At 43.2% G+C, this 15,420-nt stretch overlaps 1 protein-coding gene across 1 annotated transcript in view; it reads right to left on the bottom strand.

The window, feature by feature from the left end:
- The window catches only part of LOC111968220 (zinc transporter ZIP11-like), a 159,195-nt gene that overhangs the window by 44,239 nt on the left and 99,536 nt on the right, over positions 1 to 15,420 (bottom strand). Inside the window, exon 7 of the mRNA XM_070444637.1 lies at positions 8,427 to 8,609. Coding sequence (XP_070300738.1) covers positions 8,427 to 8,609 — 183 coding nt within the window. The remainder of the gene's footprint in view (positions 1 to 8,426; positions 8,610 to 15,420) is intronic.

Below are 15,420 nucleotides of genomic sequence, written 5' to 3'. Positions count from 1 at the left end.
TTTTCTATCGACCTGGCCCCGGGTATCCTGGAAGGATATTGACCTCATTCCCTCAGTAGAGGATGCCTGGTTATTTCTTTAAAAGTGTCTTCCTCACCAGCTTAAATAAGCATGCCCCATCTCAAAATATGTAGAACTAAGAAAACGATAATATCCCTTGGTTTCACTCCAGACTTGACTGCCCTTGACCAGCACAAAAACATCCTGTGCATAGTGCATTAGCATCGAAAAGCCCCCGCGATATGCAACTTTTCAGGTAAGTTAGGAACCAATATGTACAGGCAGATAGGAAAGCAAAGGCTAGCTTTTTCAAACAGAAATTTGCATCCTGTAGCACAAACTCCAAAAAGTTCTGGGACACTGTAAAGACCATATAGAATAAGAGCACCTCCTCCCAGCTGCCCACTGCACTGAGGCTAGGAAACACTGTAAGCAATAAGCTTTTTTCTTCGCTGGTCATGAATTTATACATGGCTACCCCGACCCCGGTCAACAGCTCTGCACCCCCACAGCAACTTGCGCAAGCCTCCCCCATTTCTCCTTCACCCAAATCCAGATAGGTGATGTTCTGAAAGAGCTGCAAAATCTGGACCACCACAAATCAGCTGGGCTAGACAATCTGGACCCTCTCTTTCTAAAATTATCCACCACAATTGTTACAAACCCTATTACTAGCCTGTTCAACCTCCCTTTCGTATTGTCTGAGATCCCTAAAGATTGGAAAGCTGCCGCGGTCATCCCCCTCTTCAAAGGGGGAGACACTCTAGACCCAAACTCTAACAGACCTATTTCTATCCTACCCTGCTTTTCTAAAGTCTTTGAAAGCCAAGTTAACAAACAGATCACCGACCATTTCGAATCCCACCGTACCTTCTCCGCTATGCAATCTGATTTCTGAGCTGGTCATGGGTGCACCTCAGCCACGCTCAAGGTCCTAAACGATATCATAACCGCCATCGATAAGACAATACTGTGCAGCCGTCTTCATCGATTTGGCCAAGGCTTTCGACTTGGCATTCTCAATAGGCTTGATTTCTCAAATGACTGCCTCGCCTGGTTCAACAACTACTTCTCAGATAGAGTTCCGTGTGTCATATCGGAGGGCCTGTTTGTTCGGACCTCTGGCAGTCTCTATGGGGTGCCACAGGGTTCAATCTCAGGCCGATTCTTTTCTCCGTATATATCAATGACGTCGCTCTAGCTGCGAATGATTCTCTGATCCACCTCTCTCTAAGCAGACGACACCATTCTGTATACATCTGGCCCTTTAGACACTGTGTTAACAAACCTCCAAACGAGCTTCAATGCCATACAACACTCCTTCTGTGGCCTCCAACTGCTCTTAAATGCTAGTAAAACCAAAAGCATGCTCTTCAACCGATCGCTGACCGCACCCTTCCGCACGACTAGCATCTCTACTCTGGACGGTTCTGACTTAGAAAATGTGTACGAATACAAATACCTAGGTGTCTGGTTAGACTGTAAACTCTCCTTCCAGACTCACATAAAACATCCCAATCCAGAATGAAATCTAGAATCGTCTTCCTATTTCGCAATAAAGCCTCCTTCACTCTGCTGTCAAACATACCCTCATAAAACTGACTATGCTACCGATTCTTGACTTCGGCGATGTCATTTACAAAAATAGCCCCAACACTCTACTCAGCAAATTGGATGCAGTCCATCACAGTGCCATCCAATTTGTCACTAAAGCCCCATATACTACCCACCACTGCGACCTGTATGCTCTCGTTGGCTGGCCCTCGCTACATATCCGTCGCAAACCACTGGGTCCAGGTCATCTATAAGTCTTTGCTAGGTAAAGCCCCACCTTATCTCAGCTCATGGTCACCATAGCAACACCCATCCGTAGCACGCGCCCCAGCAGGTATATTTCACTGGTCATCCCCAAAGTCAAACCTCCTTTGGCCGCCTTTGCTTCCAGTTCTCTGCTGCCAATGACTGGAACGAATTGCAAAAGTCACTGAAGCTGGAAACGTATATCTCCCTCACTAACTATAAGCATCAGCTGTCAGAGCAGCTTTCCGATCCCTGCATCTGTACACAGCCCATCTGTAAATAGCCCACCCAACTACCTCATCCCCATATTGTTATTTTTTTGCTCTTTAGCACCTCAGTATTTTTACTTGCACATCATCATCTGCACATCTATCACTCCAGTGTTAATGCTAAATTGTAATTACTTCGCCACTATGGCCTATTATTACTATATATATTACTATTGCCTTACCTCCCTAATCTTACTACATTTACACACACGGTATATAGATTTTTCTATTGTGTTATTGACTGTACGTTTGTTTATCCCATGTGTAACTGTGTTGTTTGTGTCGCATTGTTGCCTTGTCTACTTTATTTTCAACAGAGACTGAACATTAGCGAGGAATATACTGGGAAGCTGCTTATACACACACGTGTACAGTCGTGGCCAAAAGTTTTGAGAATGACACAAATATTAATTTTCACAAAGTTTGCTGCTTCAGTGTCTTTGGATATTTTTGTCAGATGTTACTATGGAATACTGAAGTATAATTACAAGCATTTCATAAGTGTCAAAGGCTTTTATTGACAATTACATGAAGTGTATGCAGAGTCAATATTTGCAGTGTTGACCCTTCTTTTTCAAGACCTCTGCAATCCGCCCTGCATGCTGTCAATTAACTTCTAGGCCACATCCTGACTGATGGCAGCCCATTCCTGCATAATCAATGCTTGGAGTTTGTCAGAATTTGTGGGGTTTTGTTTGTCCACCCGCCTCTTGAGGATTGACCACAAGTTCTCAATGGGATTAAGGTCTGMGGAGTTTCCTGGCCATGGACCCAAAATATAGATGTTTTGTTCCCCGGGCCACTTAGTTATCACTTTTGCAAGGTGCTCCATCATGCTGGAAAAGGCATTGTTCGTCACCAAACTGTTCCTGGATGGTTGGGAGAAGTTGCTCTCGGAGGATGTGTTGGTACCAGTCTTTATTCATGGCTGTGTTCTTAGGCAAAATTGWGAMTGAGCCCACTCCCTTGGCTGAGAAGCAACCCCACACATGAATGGTCTCAGGATGCTTTACTGTTGGCATGATACAGGACTGATGGTAGCGCTCACCTTGTCTTCTCCGGACAAGCTTTTTTCCGGATGCCCCAAACAATCMMAAAGGGGATTCATCAGAGAAAATTACTTTACCCCAGTCCTCAGCAGTCCAAACCCTGTACCTTTTGCATAATATCAGTCTGTCCCTGATTATTTTCCTGGAGAGAAGTGGCTTCTTTGCTGCCCTTCTTGACACCAGGCCATTCTCCAAAAGTCTTTGCCTCACTCTGCGTGCAGATGCACTCACACCTGCCTGCTGCCTTTCCTGAGCAAGCTCTGTACTGGTGGTGCCCTGATCTCGCAGCTGAATCAACTTTAGGAGACGGTCCTGGCACTTGCTGGACTTTCTTGGGCGCCTTGATGCCTTCTTCACAACAATTGAACCGCTCTCCTTGAATTCTTGATGATCCGATAAATGGTTGATTTAGGTGCAATCTTACTGCCAGCAATATCCTTGCCTGTGAAGCCCTTTTTGTGCAACGCAATGATTAATGGCATGTGCTTCCTTGCAGGTAACTATGGATGACAGAGGAAGTACAATGATTCCAAGCACCAAGCTTCCAGTCTGTTATTCGAACTCAATCAGCATGACAGAGTGATCTCCAGCCTTGTCCTCGTCAACACTCACACCTGTGTTAACGAGAGAATCACTGACATGATGTCAGCTGGTCCTTTTGTGGCAGGGCTGAAATGCAGTGGAAATGTTTTGGGGGGATTCAGTTCATTTGCATGGAAAAGAGGGACTTTGAAATGAATTGCAATTCATCTGATCACTCTTCATAACATTCTGGAGTATATGCAATTTGCCACATATAAACTGAGGCAGCAGACTTTGTGAAAATTTATTATTTGTGTCATTCTCAAAACTTTTGGCCACGACTGTACAGTTGAAGTCGGAAGTTTACATACAGTTTATCCAAATACATTTTAAACTCAGTTTTTCACAATTCCTGACATTTAATCCTTGTAAAAAATTCCCTGTCTTAGGTCAGTTAGGATCACCACTTCCACACTCCGACAAAATTGAAACTAAATTGACGCCTTTGTAGCATGCATGGCCTTGTCATGATAACATTGAGATATACCAGGCTAATGGTGTGTAATGATGTGTCTGTATGTGTATAGACTATAGTTTGTTAAACAAGAAATTTGTGGAGTGGTTGAAAAACAAGTTTTAATGACTCCAACCTATGTGTATGTAAACTTCTGACTTCAACTGTATGTGCATGGTCAGGCACAGATGCACTCTTACACATACACACATGTACATCTATGCTCAACCACACACACACACACCACACACACACACACACACACACACACAACACACACACACACACACACACACACACACACACACACACACACACACACACACACACACACACACACACACACAACACACACACACACAGTCAGCATGGAAAACAGAGATGTAGAGGAACATGAGAGAGAATACTCAGGGAAACAACTGAGTGAAGAAAAATTATTTAGATCAAATACAAATTACCTTCCAAACAATCTGTATCTAAGCATGTCTCTTTCAGTGTCAAGCACAGAGTAAACATGAAAACATTGCTTGGCGATAAAAAGAAGAAGAGACTATACACCTCAGAGGGCTAAATCCCAAAAGCTCTTATAAACATGAGTGCAGATTAAGCTGAGCAATGAAGCTTTAAAGAAAAGGCCACAGGCCCAGAGGACAAGCCTACAGCCAACCACTGTTGAGCATCGCCAGAGGGGGGGGGCTTTGTTTGGTCCGCTGAGCCTGGGGCAGAGCCTGGAGCTGGGCCACTGGACCAAAACGAGCTCATATGTACTCATCCTCTCACTATCTGTGTGTGTATGCGTGTGTGTGCCTGCGTCCGTGCGTGTGTGTGTGTGGGATCCGTATCCCCAACCGCTAGTGACCTCTCAGGGGGACTGTATTCAGCTGTCAATCGCACAGTCAAATTTGTTGCACGCCTTGTTGGTTAGTCAGAGAAAAGGCTTGCTTGGTAGTGCTCTGTGGCTTGCCAAGCTTCTATCATGTAAATGTGGCACACACACACAGCCAATTCTCAGGGGAGGACAGGGACAGTCAGAGACAGCAGCATGGCTTGGTGGGCTCAATGTGGGGAAGCTTAATTAACAGTGGACTGGTGAATGGCTCAGTGGGCTGACTACTGGTAACTGATAAGCCTAGGGAGGTTTCTGTGTTGCGGTTCAGATCAGTCCAGTCCACACCAGCCGAGGTCAGGAAACATTATACGATGAACAGTCATTTGTGTGTGTGTGTGTGTGTGTGTGTGTGTGTGTGTATCCATCTATCTCCACAATTATGTCTATTTGGGAAATGTAAATATTAATGATCTATATCAGAGAAAGTTATGTCGTCTAGGTCTAATTGCTATATATGTTGATTTTTGTTGTTGTTGAAGTGACTGGTAGCAGATATACATAAATACTTATGGTAATATACTAATGGTAATATATACATGTAAACACAAGTAATAGTGACCAGTAGCAGGATAAATAGATACTGTACACACTAATGCTCATGGAAATGAATAATCAATGAACAGCGGCGTAATGGTAGTAATACATCTAGTCAATAATCATTGATGACCAGAGAAGCATGACGATGGCTCTGGGAGAGAGAACTGGGGTCCGGTAGTATATTTGTACGCGTTCCAATGCTATCACGCTAATCCTCAGTAAGTTAAATTATGCCTTTGAGTGCTCCCATACCTGTCAGCTTTGAGCTGTTGATTGATTACATTTCCCCTGTCCCTGATCCAACACGATTACCAGACACACACACACACAGACACACACACAGTCTTGTATAACTGACCTTGTGGGGACACTCAATTCAGTCCCATTCAAAATCCTATTTTCTCGAAACCCAACCTTAACCCTAAACCTAACCTTATCTCCTAACCCTAAAACTAACCCTAGCTCCTAACCCTAACACTAATTCTAACCTTAACCCTAAACCCCCTAGAAATTGCATTTGACCTTGTTTGGAAGAGCAAAATGTCGCCAGTTGGTCTGTCACAGCCGTTAAATGAAGAGGACCAAGGTGCAGCGTGGTGAGCGTACATTTTTCTTTTATTAATAAAAATGACGCCGAACAAAACAATAAACACTACAAAAACATACCGTGAAGCTAAAGGCWATGTGCCCTAAACAAAGTCAACTTCCCAAAAAGACAGGTGGAAAAAAGGGCTACCTAAGTATGGTTCTCAATCAGAGACAACGATAGACAGCTGCCTCTGATTGAGAACCACACCCGGCCAAACACAAAGAAATAGAAAACATAGAAATAAAGAAACTAGAATGCCCACCCTAGTCACACCCTGGCCTAACCAAAATAGAGAATAAAAGCCTCTCTATGGCCAGGGCGTGACATGGTCAAATATTTAGTTTGTTTACTATTCTTGTGGGGACTTCAGTTGAAGTCGGAAGTTTACATACACCTTAGCCAAATACATTTAAACTCAGTTTTTCACAATTCCTTACACTTAATGTTAGTAAAAATTCCCTGTCTTAGGTCAGTTAGGATCACCACTTCCACACTCAGACAAAATTGAAACTAAATTGATGCCTTGTAGCATGCATGGCCTTGTCATGATAACATTGAGATATACCAGGCTAACGGGGTGTAATGATGTGTCTGTATGTGTATTGTAATTGTCACTACGTTCTGTTTCAAATGACTACATTTCACCAGCTCTGATATCCCCCCCCCCCCCCAATAAAAACTGCACTGAATTGACGCCTGTAACATGGCCTTGTCATGCTAACATTAAGACATACCAGGTAAATGATGTGTCTGTATAGTCTATAACTCATTGTTGCTATGCGTGCTGATTCAGATTACTGTATTTCACCAGCCATGATATCACAGACGGTACGTGTCACCAATTCATATGGATGAGCGTTCATCCGCACTTCCTGGAAAACACCGGCATTAAAACTCTGAGGTGTAATTCCCCCTAGGTACAGATCTAGGATCAGCTTCCCCTCCCCAACCCTAACCTTAACCATTAGCATTGAAAATGTAAAACTGACCCAAGATCAGCGTGTAGGGGCAACTTCACCCGAACACTGTCATTAAACTATGCACATCTGTTCACGTGGAGTTAAGCCAGACTGCCCGTGAACACAGGAATCAATTAAACTTCTCACGCTGACTTTTTCCTCCAATTAAAAGGACCACACTTTGGGGCGAGGCCATCAATTAGCTAACTATGTTTGTACATTGAATTAAAGGACAGTTTTTGTTGTTCTCATCCATATTTCACTAACACATGTGGCGTGACACAGGGATGCTCCTGCATCCTAAGCCGGTCACACTCTTATGACCACGGATCACACTCTCCCCCCTGAAACCTCTGAAAACACTGCTATTGATTCTCCCAGTTGGCGCAGGTCWAATTACGGTGAAAACACAGATAGGAGCAGACTTGCCTCAACAAGCAGGGGACGCCTAGCGGTAAGTGCATAGCCCCTTCAGGAAAGCACAACTCATRCTCATCAATACTCCATCATCAGTCAGACTAGTAGGGTTGGGCGGTATCCAGATGTTCGTATCGTCATACCGTCCTTCTCTCATCCCGGGATTTCAGTTTTATTACCGTTTTAGTACACAAGGCGGTGTTATAAACACAAAAAGCCCATTGGCCTCCTTATTAATTCAGCCACTTACTTWCCGAACTAGCAAGTTAAACCAAATACACAGCTGGACTCACCAGCTCCCGCTTTCTTCCGTGCTTTTTACAAACAAACACGTGAGTGGGTCAACAGTTCTGCGGAACTACTGTAAGCTTCATAATGTAAGATAACGTATTGCAAAGGTTGACTGCAGGTATTAACTTAAAAAGTGGCTACAAATATTCAAATTGATTGAAAAACCTCAAAGACATTGTTTTGATTATATTGAAAAWCCATCCCGTGGCTTATTCCAAATACCCCGGTATACGGTATATACAGTATACCGCCCAAGCCTACCAACTAGAGGAGAAAGCTATAGCAAATGGTGTGTTAGCTCTTCAAAATCACTGCTACAGATATATCTTTAGCTATACTAAAATGACCCCTACCCACTACTCCCTCTGAGAGGATTGCTGAGGTGTAGCTTCAGTAATATGGGGAAAATTCCACAAAGGGAATCAGCCTGTTACCATATTACTGATCCTTAAGAACCTAACCTATCCAATTCAGATGTTGATGAAAATACTAGGGAAATATGATAGGGGCTAGGATCTAGAAGTTAGGGTGTAGGGGTTGGTTTGGGACTGAGCAACACAGACTGGGCTATGGTGYGTTCTTCTTCTCACCTGGGATGTTGTGGATGGTGATGGCCAGGATCAGGAGGACGATGCGCCTCCAGCTGCTTCCTGTTTGCCCTGCACCATCCTGTTGCCGACTGCCCACTTCCTGTCCCTCGGAGTCTGAAGAGCCAGCATCGGCATAGGGGCCTTTCCTCCTTTGGTACACGTCTCCTCTGTTCTCKAGCTTATCTGTAAAGAAGAAAAGACAACATTCAGACAACATTCCTACAACATACTGCGCTTGCCAATCAAGCAATCTTTCAGATTAGAATATGATTAATCAATGTTAGAAGACGATTAAGCAATGGTAACCATTATWTCAGCAAATGGGATCTAATGAAAAGTCCAAGTGAGACAGAGGTCTGATGAGAAGCTGATGAGTATGGTCTTCGTCACTTGTATTATGTTTTCAGTCTAAAGGCATGAGCACAATTCCATTATTTAGCTAACAGTAACAATTTACAAACAGCATGAATTTAATATCATGAAATCTCAGTTAATTAACTAAAACAATGTCATTARGGCAATTGTCTGCTTGAATCAGCATAAACAATACACAAAGAGAACAGCACTGGAAATGATCAAATGACTGCAAATMATTGTTAAATTGTTCGACACAAGAATAACGAGTGCGTCAATGCAATTAGCAAAAACAAATTGAACAAACTACTTTAAATTCAGAGAGTAAAGTGACTGCACACTCTGGAAATGACTAAATGATGATAATAKAACTGTTCATGCTGGTACATATGAAGAAGTGTATTACTGTAGTTATTTTGGTTGTTTCATTTTTGTCTTTGCTTCAATAACAAATCTCACCAGATAGGGTCTGCTGTATGGTCYGGATTTCTCCCRAAGGGTTAGCCCTCTAACTCCCTGACCCGGTAACTCTGCGGTGTGGTCACCAGTWTGATAAGGAACTTTAAGCCAATTTGCAAAATGGTTTCAACAGTGCGTTGGTATACCCTTTGACGTTTGTCTTAAGACATTTTGTATTAAAAAAAGTGTGGAATGTAATAATTAGTCATACGGGGAAAAATCTGTCTGGATTTCCTGAATCAGAAATGCATTCAACTGTTGTTCTGATCTGTCCTCTCTCGAAGTTATGGCGATAGTGACTACAGCCGGTATCTAGATGCATGGAAGGAATAATTCGACCGAGAACAGTGTGAGCCTCACCCCCTCTAACCAGCTGATGTAATGGCGACAATGTCGTTCATTTCGGCRCTGTCCTTCAACACTTCTACCTGAAGCTGAGTGCGGCATGTCCTGAGACCGTCCACGTGAAGTGCGCATGGAGAGACACCACGCCCAAACTCCAACGCTAGCCAGTTAGCTTGGGTGCTTGACTGCTGTTGTTAGGTCAGCTAGCTAACGTTACGTGTATGATCTGTGTTATAGCCTAGTTATAGCCTAATGTTAGCTAGCTAACATTGAACCTGGTTAGTTAGCTACCTGCAGATTTATGCAGGGTAATAATGTCATGAGTTGGGYTTATAGTTCATTGTTTACCTAGCTAACTAGCTACATGTCTTAACAAAAGATTCTACTATGCAAGTAACCATTTCAAAAGAATGTCACTGCGACAACTGTAAATTTGCTCTGGCTATCTATTGCGATTTCAGAGCCCTTTCGTCTGAGTGTGCCAGAGTGCAGAATAACTGCCAAATTTCCGAACGTTCATCACCCGTTGAATACGGCCGGTGTCAGTAAACGTTGGCAAAAATGCATCGATTGTTGCCAGCAGCATAGTTGCATTCACCAACGCTCTGGATAACATAAAAACAGCCTAGCCAGCTCTGCTAGGGAGGAGTAAAGTGGATAGTGAGCTGTTTTCTCATTTGTGTCTGMAAACAGATAGCAAGCTAGCCAACGTTAGCCAGTTAGCTTGGGTGCATGACAGCTGTTGTTAGGACAGAACACTCGGAACAACCATTAAAGAGATGGATGGGGCTAAAACTTAAGAGSGCTCCAGAGTGGCGCAGTGGTCTAAGACACTGCATCTCAGTGCAATAGTGCAGCAGTGCCTGGTTCAAATCCAGGCTGTATCACACCCGGCTGTGATTGGGAGTCCCAAAGGGTGGTGCAAAATTGGCCCAGCGTCGTCCGGGTTTGGTCGGGGTAGGCCACCATTGTAAATAAGAATTTGTTCTTAACTGACATGCCTAGTTAAATAAAAGTTAAATAAACAAAAGAGGGTGTGAATGGGTGTASACAAAGAYGAGCCCTACAGTAGGTACCAAGTTATTCAAAGACCATTTTCTCAAAAGCGAGGATAAAAGTTTATCAACTTTCCTATTGTTCCTCAACRATAGTGTATGATATATCATTTTCTAGCTCTGAYTCTCTACTTTTATCCAATGTAAAAAACACAATTTCACATTTTGTTACATAAGACCGAATCGAGCCGGTCGGTCACATAACTACTATGAAGTCAAGTGGAACGTCACACATACCCAGATCATGGTGGGAGTAGCAGAGATAGTGTTGTCATTTCAGACAGTATTGTCAACTTTCAGTGAGGGGTTCATTCAAGAAGGTAAAACACTTGTAAGACTAGCTACAGATCCCTGTATACAGGAGATCACCTCACCGGAAGGGAAGTTCGCTGTAATTATAGCATCACATCTCCTGCAGAGTCTGCATAGTGTGATTTTTGATCAGAGGCCTTAATAAGTTAACATACAAATCAACTGAGAATGTTAAGTATGTTTTATTTTCTGTTCATTTATAAGTCATTTCAAAGTTTATATAATGTTGAACAGTATGGGGCTACTATTCAAAAAGGAGGGACTGTTGGATTCTAGCTTGAAATACTTGCTATACTAGAAGTTAATTATTACATGTATAAGGAATGTATATGGCGGGGTCAATGGAGGGTGGATAAGAACTAGGGGTATGGAAAGTTACTGAGTGAGGAAAAAGCCAATCACTTGGTTGCGGTCACTGATAAGGTTGAATAGCAGTGGATTAGGGAGTAAGGAATTTGGGCCGAGGTCAGGTCAGGTCAAATGAAATGAGACGGAACAGTTTTATTACACACATCACTTAACTTCCTGCCTAGCAACAGAGATGTATTGGCTGTCTAGATATGCAAGGAGTTGTTTCCGCCTAATGGGAGGGTATAAATACTTGTTCTGGTGGAAATATATCTTTGTTTTTTCAGCTGTTTGACACATTGGGTGAATGAAATTGGTTTGAGGTTTACTAGTTGTCCTGAGTTTTACTCTGTTCGCTTCGAACCTAACAGTTGGCATTGTCGGCAGGATTCACCACGATTTACAGTCGAACTAGAAAGTCTGAATCAGTGAAACAGGAGCCGGCACCAAAAACAAGSTAGSCACAGTTCCTATACCTGTTATCACTCATTCTGACTTATTGGGGAGATGAGAGTCGTAGGCTGAACAAATGATAGGATATTGACCTAGAAAACCAGAGCAGGGTAGTACCTGCAGAGGGTAAATCCTAGGGGGTAAATCCTGAGTGGGTTATTTTCCTGAGAGTACCATAAAGTATAGGGTAAGTCCTGGAATGTTATCCCGGGCAGGTTAGTCCCTGTGGAGGATAACTCCAAGGCGGTAAATCCCAAGTGGGTTGGTTCCTGCTAGCTTCATATAAGCATAGGGTAATTCCTGGAAGGTAATTAGGTTGGTACCTGCAGAGGGTAAGTGGGGTTGGTTCCCTACTAAACCCATAAAGGGGGGGGGGGTGGCTAGAGTGTGTGTGTATGGATAAATTGTTATCCTTGTGAACTAGTACGGTAGGTTGTAGAGAAGTAGTCCATGGAGAAGGACAAAAGGAGGGAATGTGGATGGTTATAGAAGGTTGAAACACATTCATGGTTAGAAAAGCAAAAATGGTTAGAAAAGCAAAAAGATATTTGAACGTTGTTTGAACTGTAGCAGTAGCAATAAGGAGAGAGGTTGGTTTATGCCCTATTGGTGCGGACAACCGTGACATATTATGTGGAAATTGGAAGACAACTGTGAATAATTTGGGTAATGTGTGTTGTCAACAACATTGATATTTGAAATGTGACACTGGTGTAAAGACATTAGGGCTCTGGTATTCTCCAGCATTAAATTGGCAGACTCTTCAGTTTTGGTTCTAAGGTATCAGGTGCCGTGGCCAATTAATAGGCACAAATACCATAACTACTCGCCGAAGTGGGTTTCACTACCTTGGAAAATTGTTAATAGTGGCCGTGTATCCGAGCCATGAATGAGGAAATTTGAACACCCTAGACACCGTCGCGAGAGGCACAGAAATCGATAAAATTGGGTACCTAAGAACATTATTTGTAGAGTTCTGAAAAGCAATTCTGTCAAGCGACAGCATTGGGGTTACCAAACTCCACAAACAATTACTCACAATATTATCTCCACTCTAATTTCTCGTGACCTCTCCTCCCTTTCGTCAGTTCTATAAAGCTATTTCAGAAGAAGACGGAATAAAGTGTCTCACGAGGTTAAAAAAACCGCCCAAGGTTTTCTGATTTTGAAGGAGTGCTTGCCCGTGCCAATTTRAACTTGTTACTTTTTAGAATCCATTCCCCTGGCATTTTGCATTGATTAWCCAACCCCAAAATTGGTTCCACACCCGTCGCCATGTAAAATGATCCAGGTATTGTTACTGGTCCTATGGTCAGAGCCATGGGTAGTAGTTGTATCGCTTTCGATGAACCCCTCACTGAAAATTGACCATTGTGTCWGAAATGACAACACTATCTCTGCWACTCCCACCATGATCTGGGTATGTGTGACGTTCAACTTGAATTCATAGTAGTCTCTGTACTGTGCACAGTTAGCTGGCCTTCCTCTACTATGAGCTATCCCCTGTATCACTATACACAGATGAGTGGTATCGCTCCCCAGAGACTATTACCCACTTCCTTAATCTATGAGCCTCACAAATCTCCGCCCCAGTCATATTCAATTCCGCTTCCCCAATTCCCTGTAATGTTAACGCTTTTGTTTTTGGGACTCCATAGAATATACTTATGTCGGTCCTGACAGACTCTGCAACTAACACCCCGTATGAAAATATTCTGTCTCAAARACTGGCCCCTTATGTACTTTGCCTCCGGCCTCAAATACATTTGCACCTAGATCATTCCATCTKAACCATAACACAATAATCACTACTGCGAGGCTATTTTGGACACACCTACTCATTCCAATGGTTCTTCTTTATTTTTACTACTACAATGAATGGGGTCATTTTTGTTTGTTTTTGCTGTTCTCCAAATAGAATTTTAGGGGTTTTAAATTGTGTAGAAATGTAACAAATGAGCTTCAACTTTCTAATTTTGAGGGGATTGTTCCCAGACCTCAAAAGTGGCCTCCTGATGTGGTTTAAGCATTGTTMTGGTCTTAGTACATTCAATTGTTTTAGTTGTTCTACAAAAAAAGTGTGATTTCATAAAAGAAATACTAGGATACCCGGGAAAAATGAAACCGGGAAAAAGGAATTTACCATAAAGAAAACAAGCAAAAAGACAGGTGAAACAGATCAGGGCGTGAATGGAAAGTAGGTCATGATAGGCTACTTGCCCCAGCCCGCAAATTAAAGATAACATTTAAATTATGCATGCATCATCCASTTTCCCAGGCCAGTATTTTTTCATTTGGGCCAGTTGCTTTCAGTTGACACTGGCCCGGTCTGCCACTGGCAAATTTACCTGAATGTCAAGCCTTGCAAGGGCATGCTAATTTAAAAGATCGCTAGTCATTATAAGCCTGGATCTGTATGTAATGAATGTACATTATGGGACACAGGGCAGGTCATTATTGCCACGCAGCGGTGAAAAATAGTGGGACTAAATCATGTGCTGTTGCCATCAACTTAAAGTGGGTTGCACCAGTGCCACCAGTGGAAAGATTTAGTGTAGAGCCCTGAATCAGCTGAATAAATTCAAATAGAAATGTTGTTTTTCACAATTAAATTAGTTATGTGAGTAGGGGAGCCAAATAAAGCGCAATATCAGAAGGCTTCAAGGGCAGGATAACACTTGTCAGCATGACCCTGTGCCCGCTAATTAGCGTGTGGCCTGTACCTTATTCCCATATGGTGACTTTAGCGTGGGCAAACCTAGCATACGAGCTGGAGAGACGCATTTGTATGTGGCTGCCAGGAGCTCAGGTGCCCACTTCACTGGCTCTCATCTTGCATTAGAGTAAAAGTGGTCGGGAGATGGGGTTGTGTGTGTGTGTGTCTGTGGTGTGTGTGTGTGTGTGTAGGGGGGCTGATTGATTGCAGCTGGGCAATGGGTTCCAGGACCAACAGCCAACCCCCCCTAGAATAGAAAGTGATCTACAGGAAGAAGGCTCTGATTATACTATAATTAACCTACTCATCTCTCTGATCATTGGGAATAAGTGCCAGGAAGACACACACACACACACAAGCATCCCACACACAAACACACCCACAGGCACGCACACACACACACACACACGCAAAAGCATACCACACACACTTGAGAGCAATCTTGAGCATATTAAATAAGATCATATGCACGTACGCGCCATTGAGTGGGGAACGGAGGGACAAAGACCCCAATTACCCATCCACACAGGGTCGAAGGATAAGATACGGGGATGTTCTTCAGCCTTGGTTTAGGCTACTAATACCAGACTATGTGAGTGGAGCTGGAGCAGAGCGGAGCATGCCCAATTTTTCATGGAGAGCAGAGCGAGATTCCCAAAGGCTGGAGCATCGGCCTTCTCGCCCGCTCCAATTTCGCTCCAGTAAKGCTCACTTCACGAGCTCAGGGCATCCCCGCCCCAGCATGCATTTGTGGTCTACTTGTGTGCTTCTATAGCCCCWTGCTTAAGCTACGGTCATGGAGTTTGCTAAAAGTTTCATAAAGACAGTGATAATACACTGGTGCTAAATCAAGGTGACTTACAAAGATGAGGACCAACAGCAAGAGAGGGAGTGCAGTGATTTAGTGTCCACAACTAAAGAATCATTGTGGAATCTTATCCCAAAAGCACAA

Source organism: Salvelinus sp. IW2-2015, linkage group LG8, assembly GCF_002910315.2.
Source record: "Salvelinus sp. IW2-2015 linkage group LG8, ASM291031v2, whole genome shotgun sequence".
In the NCBI taxonomy this organism is placed as follows: Eukaryota; Metazoa; Chordata; class Actinopteri; order Salmoniformes; family Salmonidae; genus Salvelinus; species Salvelinus sp. IW2-2015.
The sequence above is the reverse complement of the archived record's forward strand: the minus strand, read 5'-3'. Positions and strand labels throughout refer to the sequence as shown.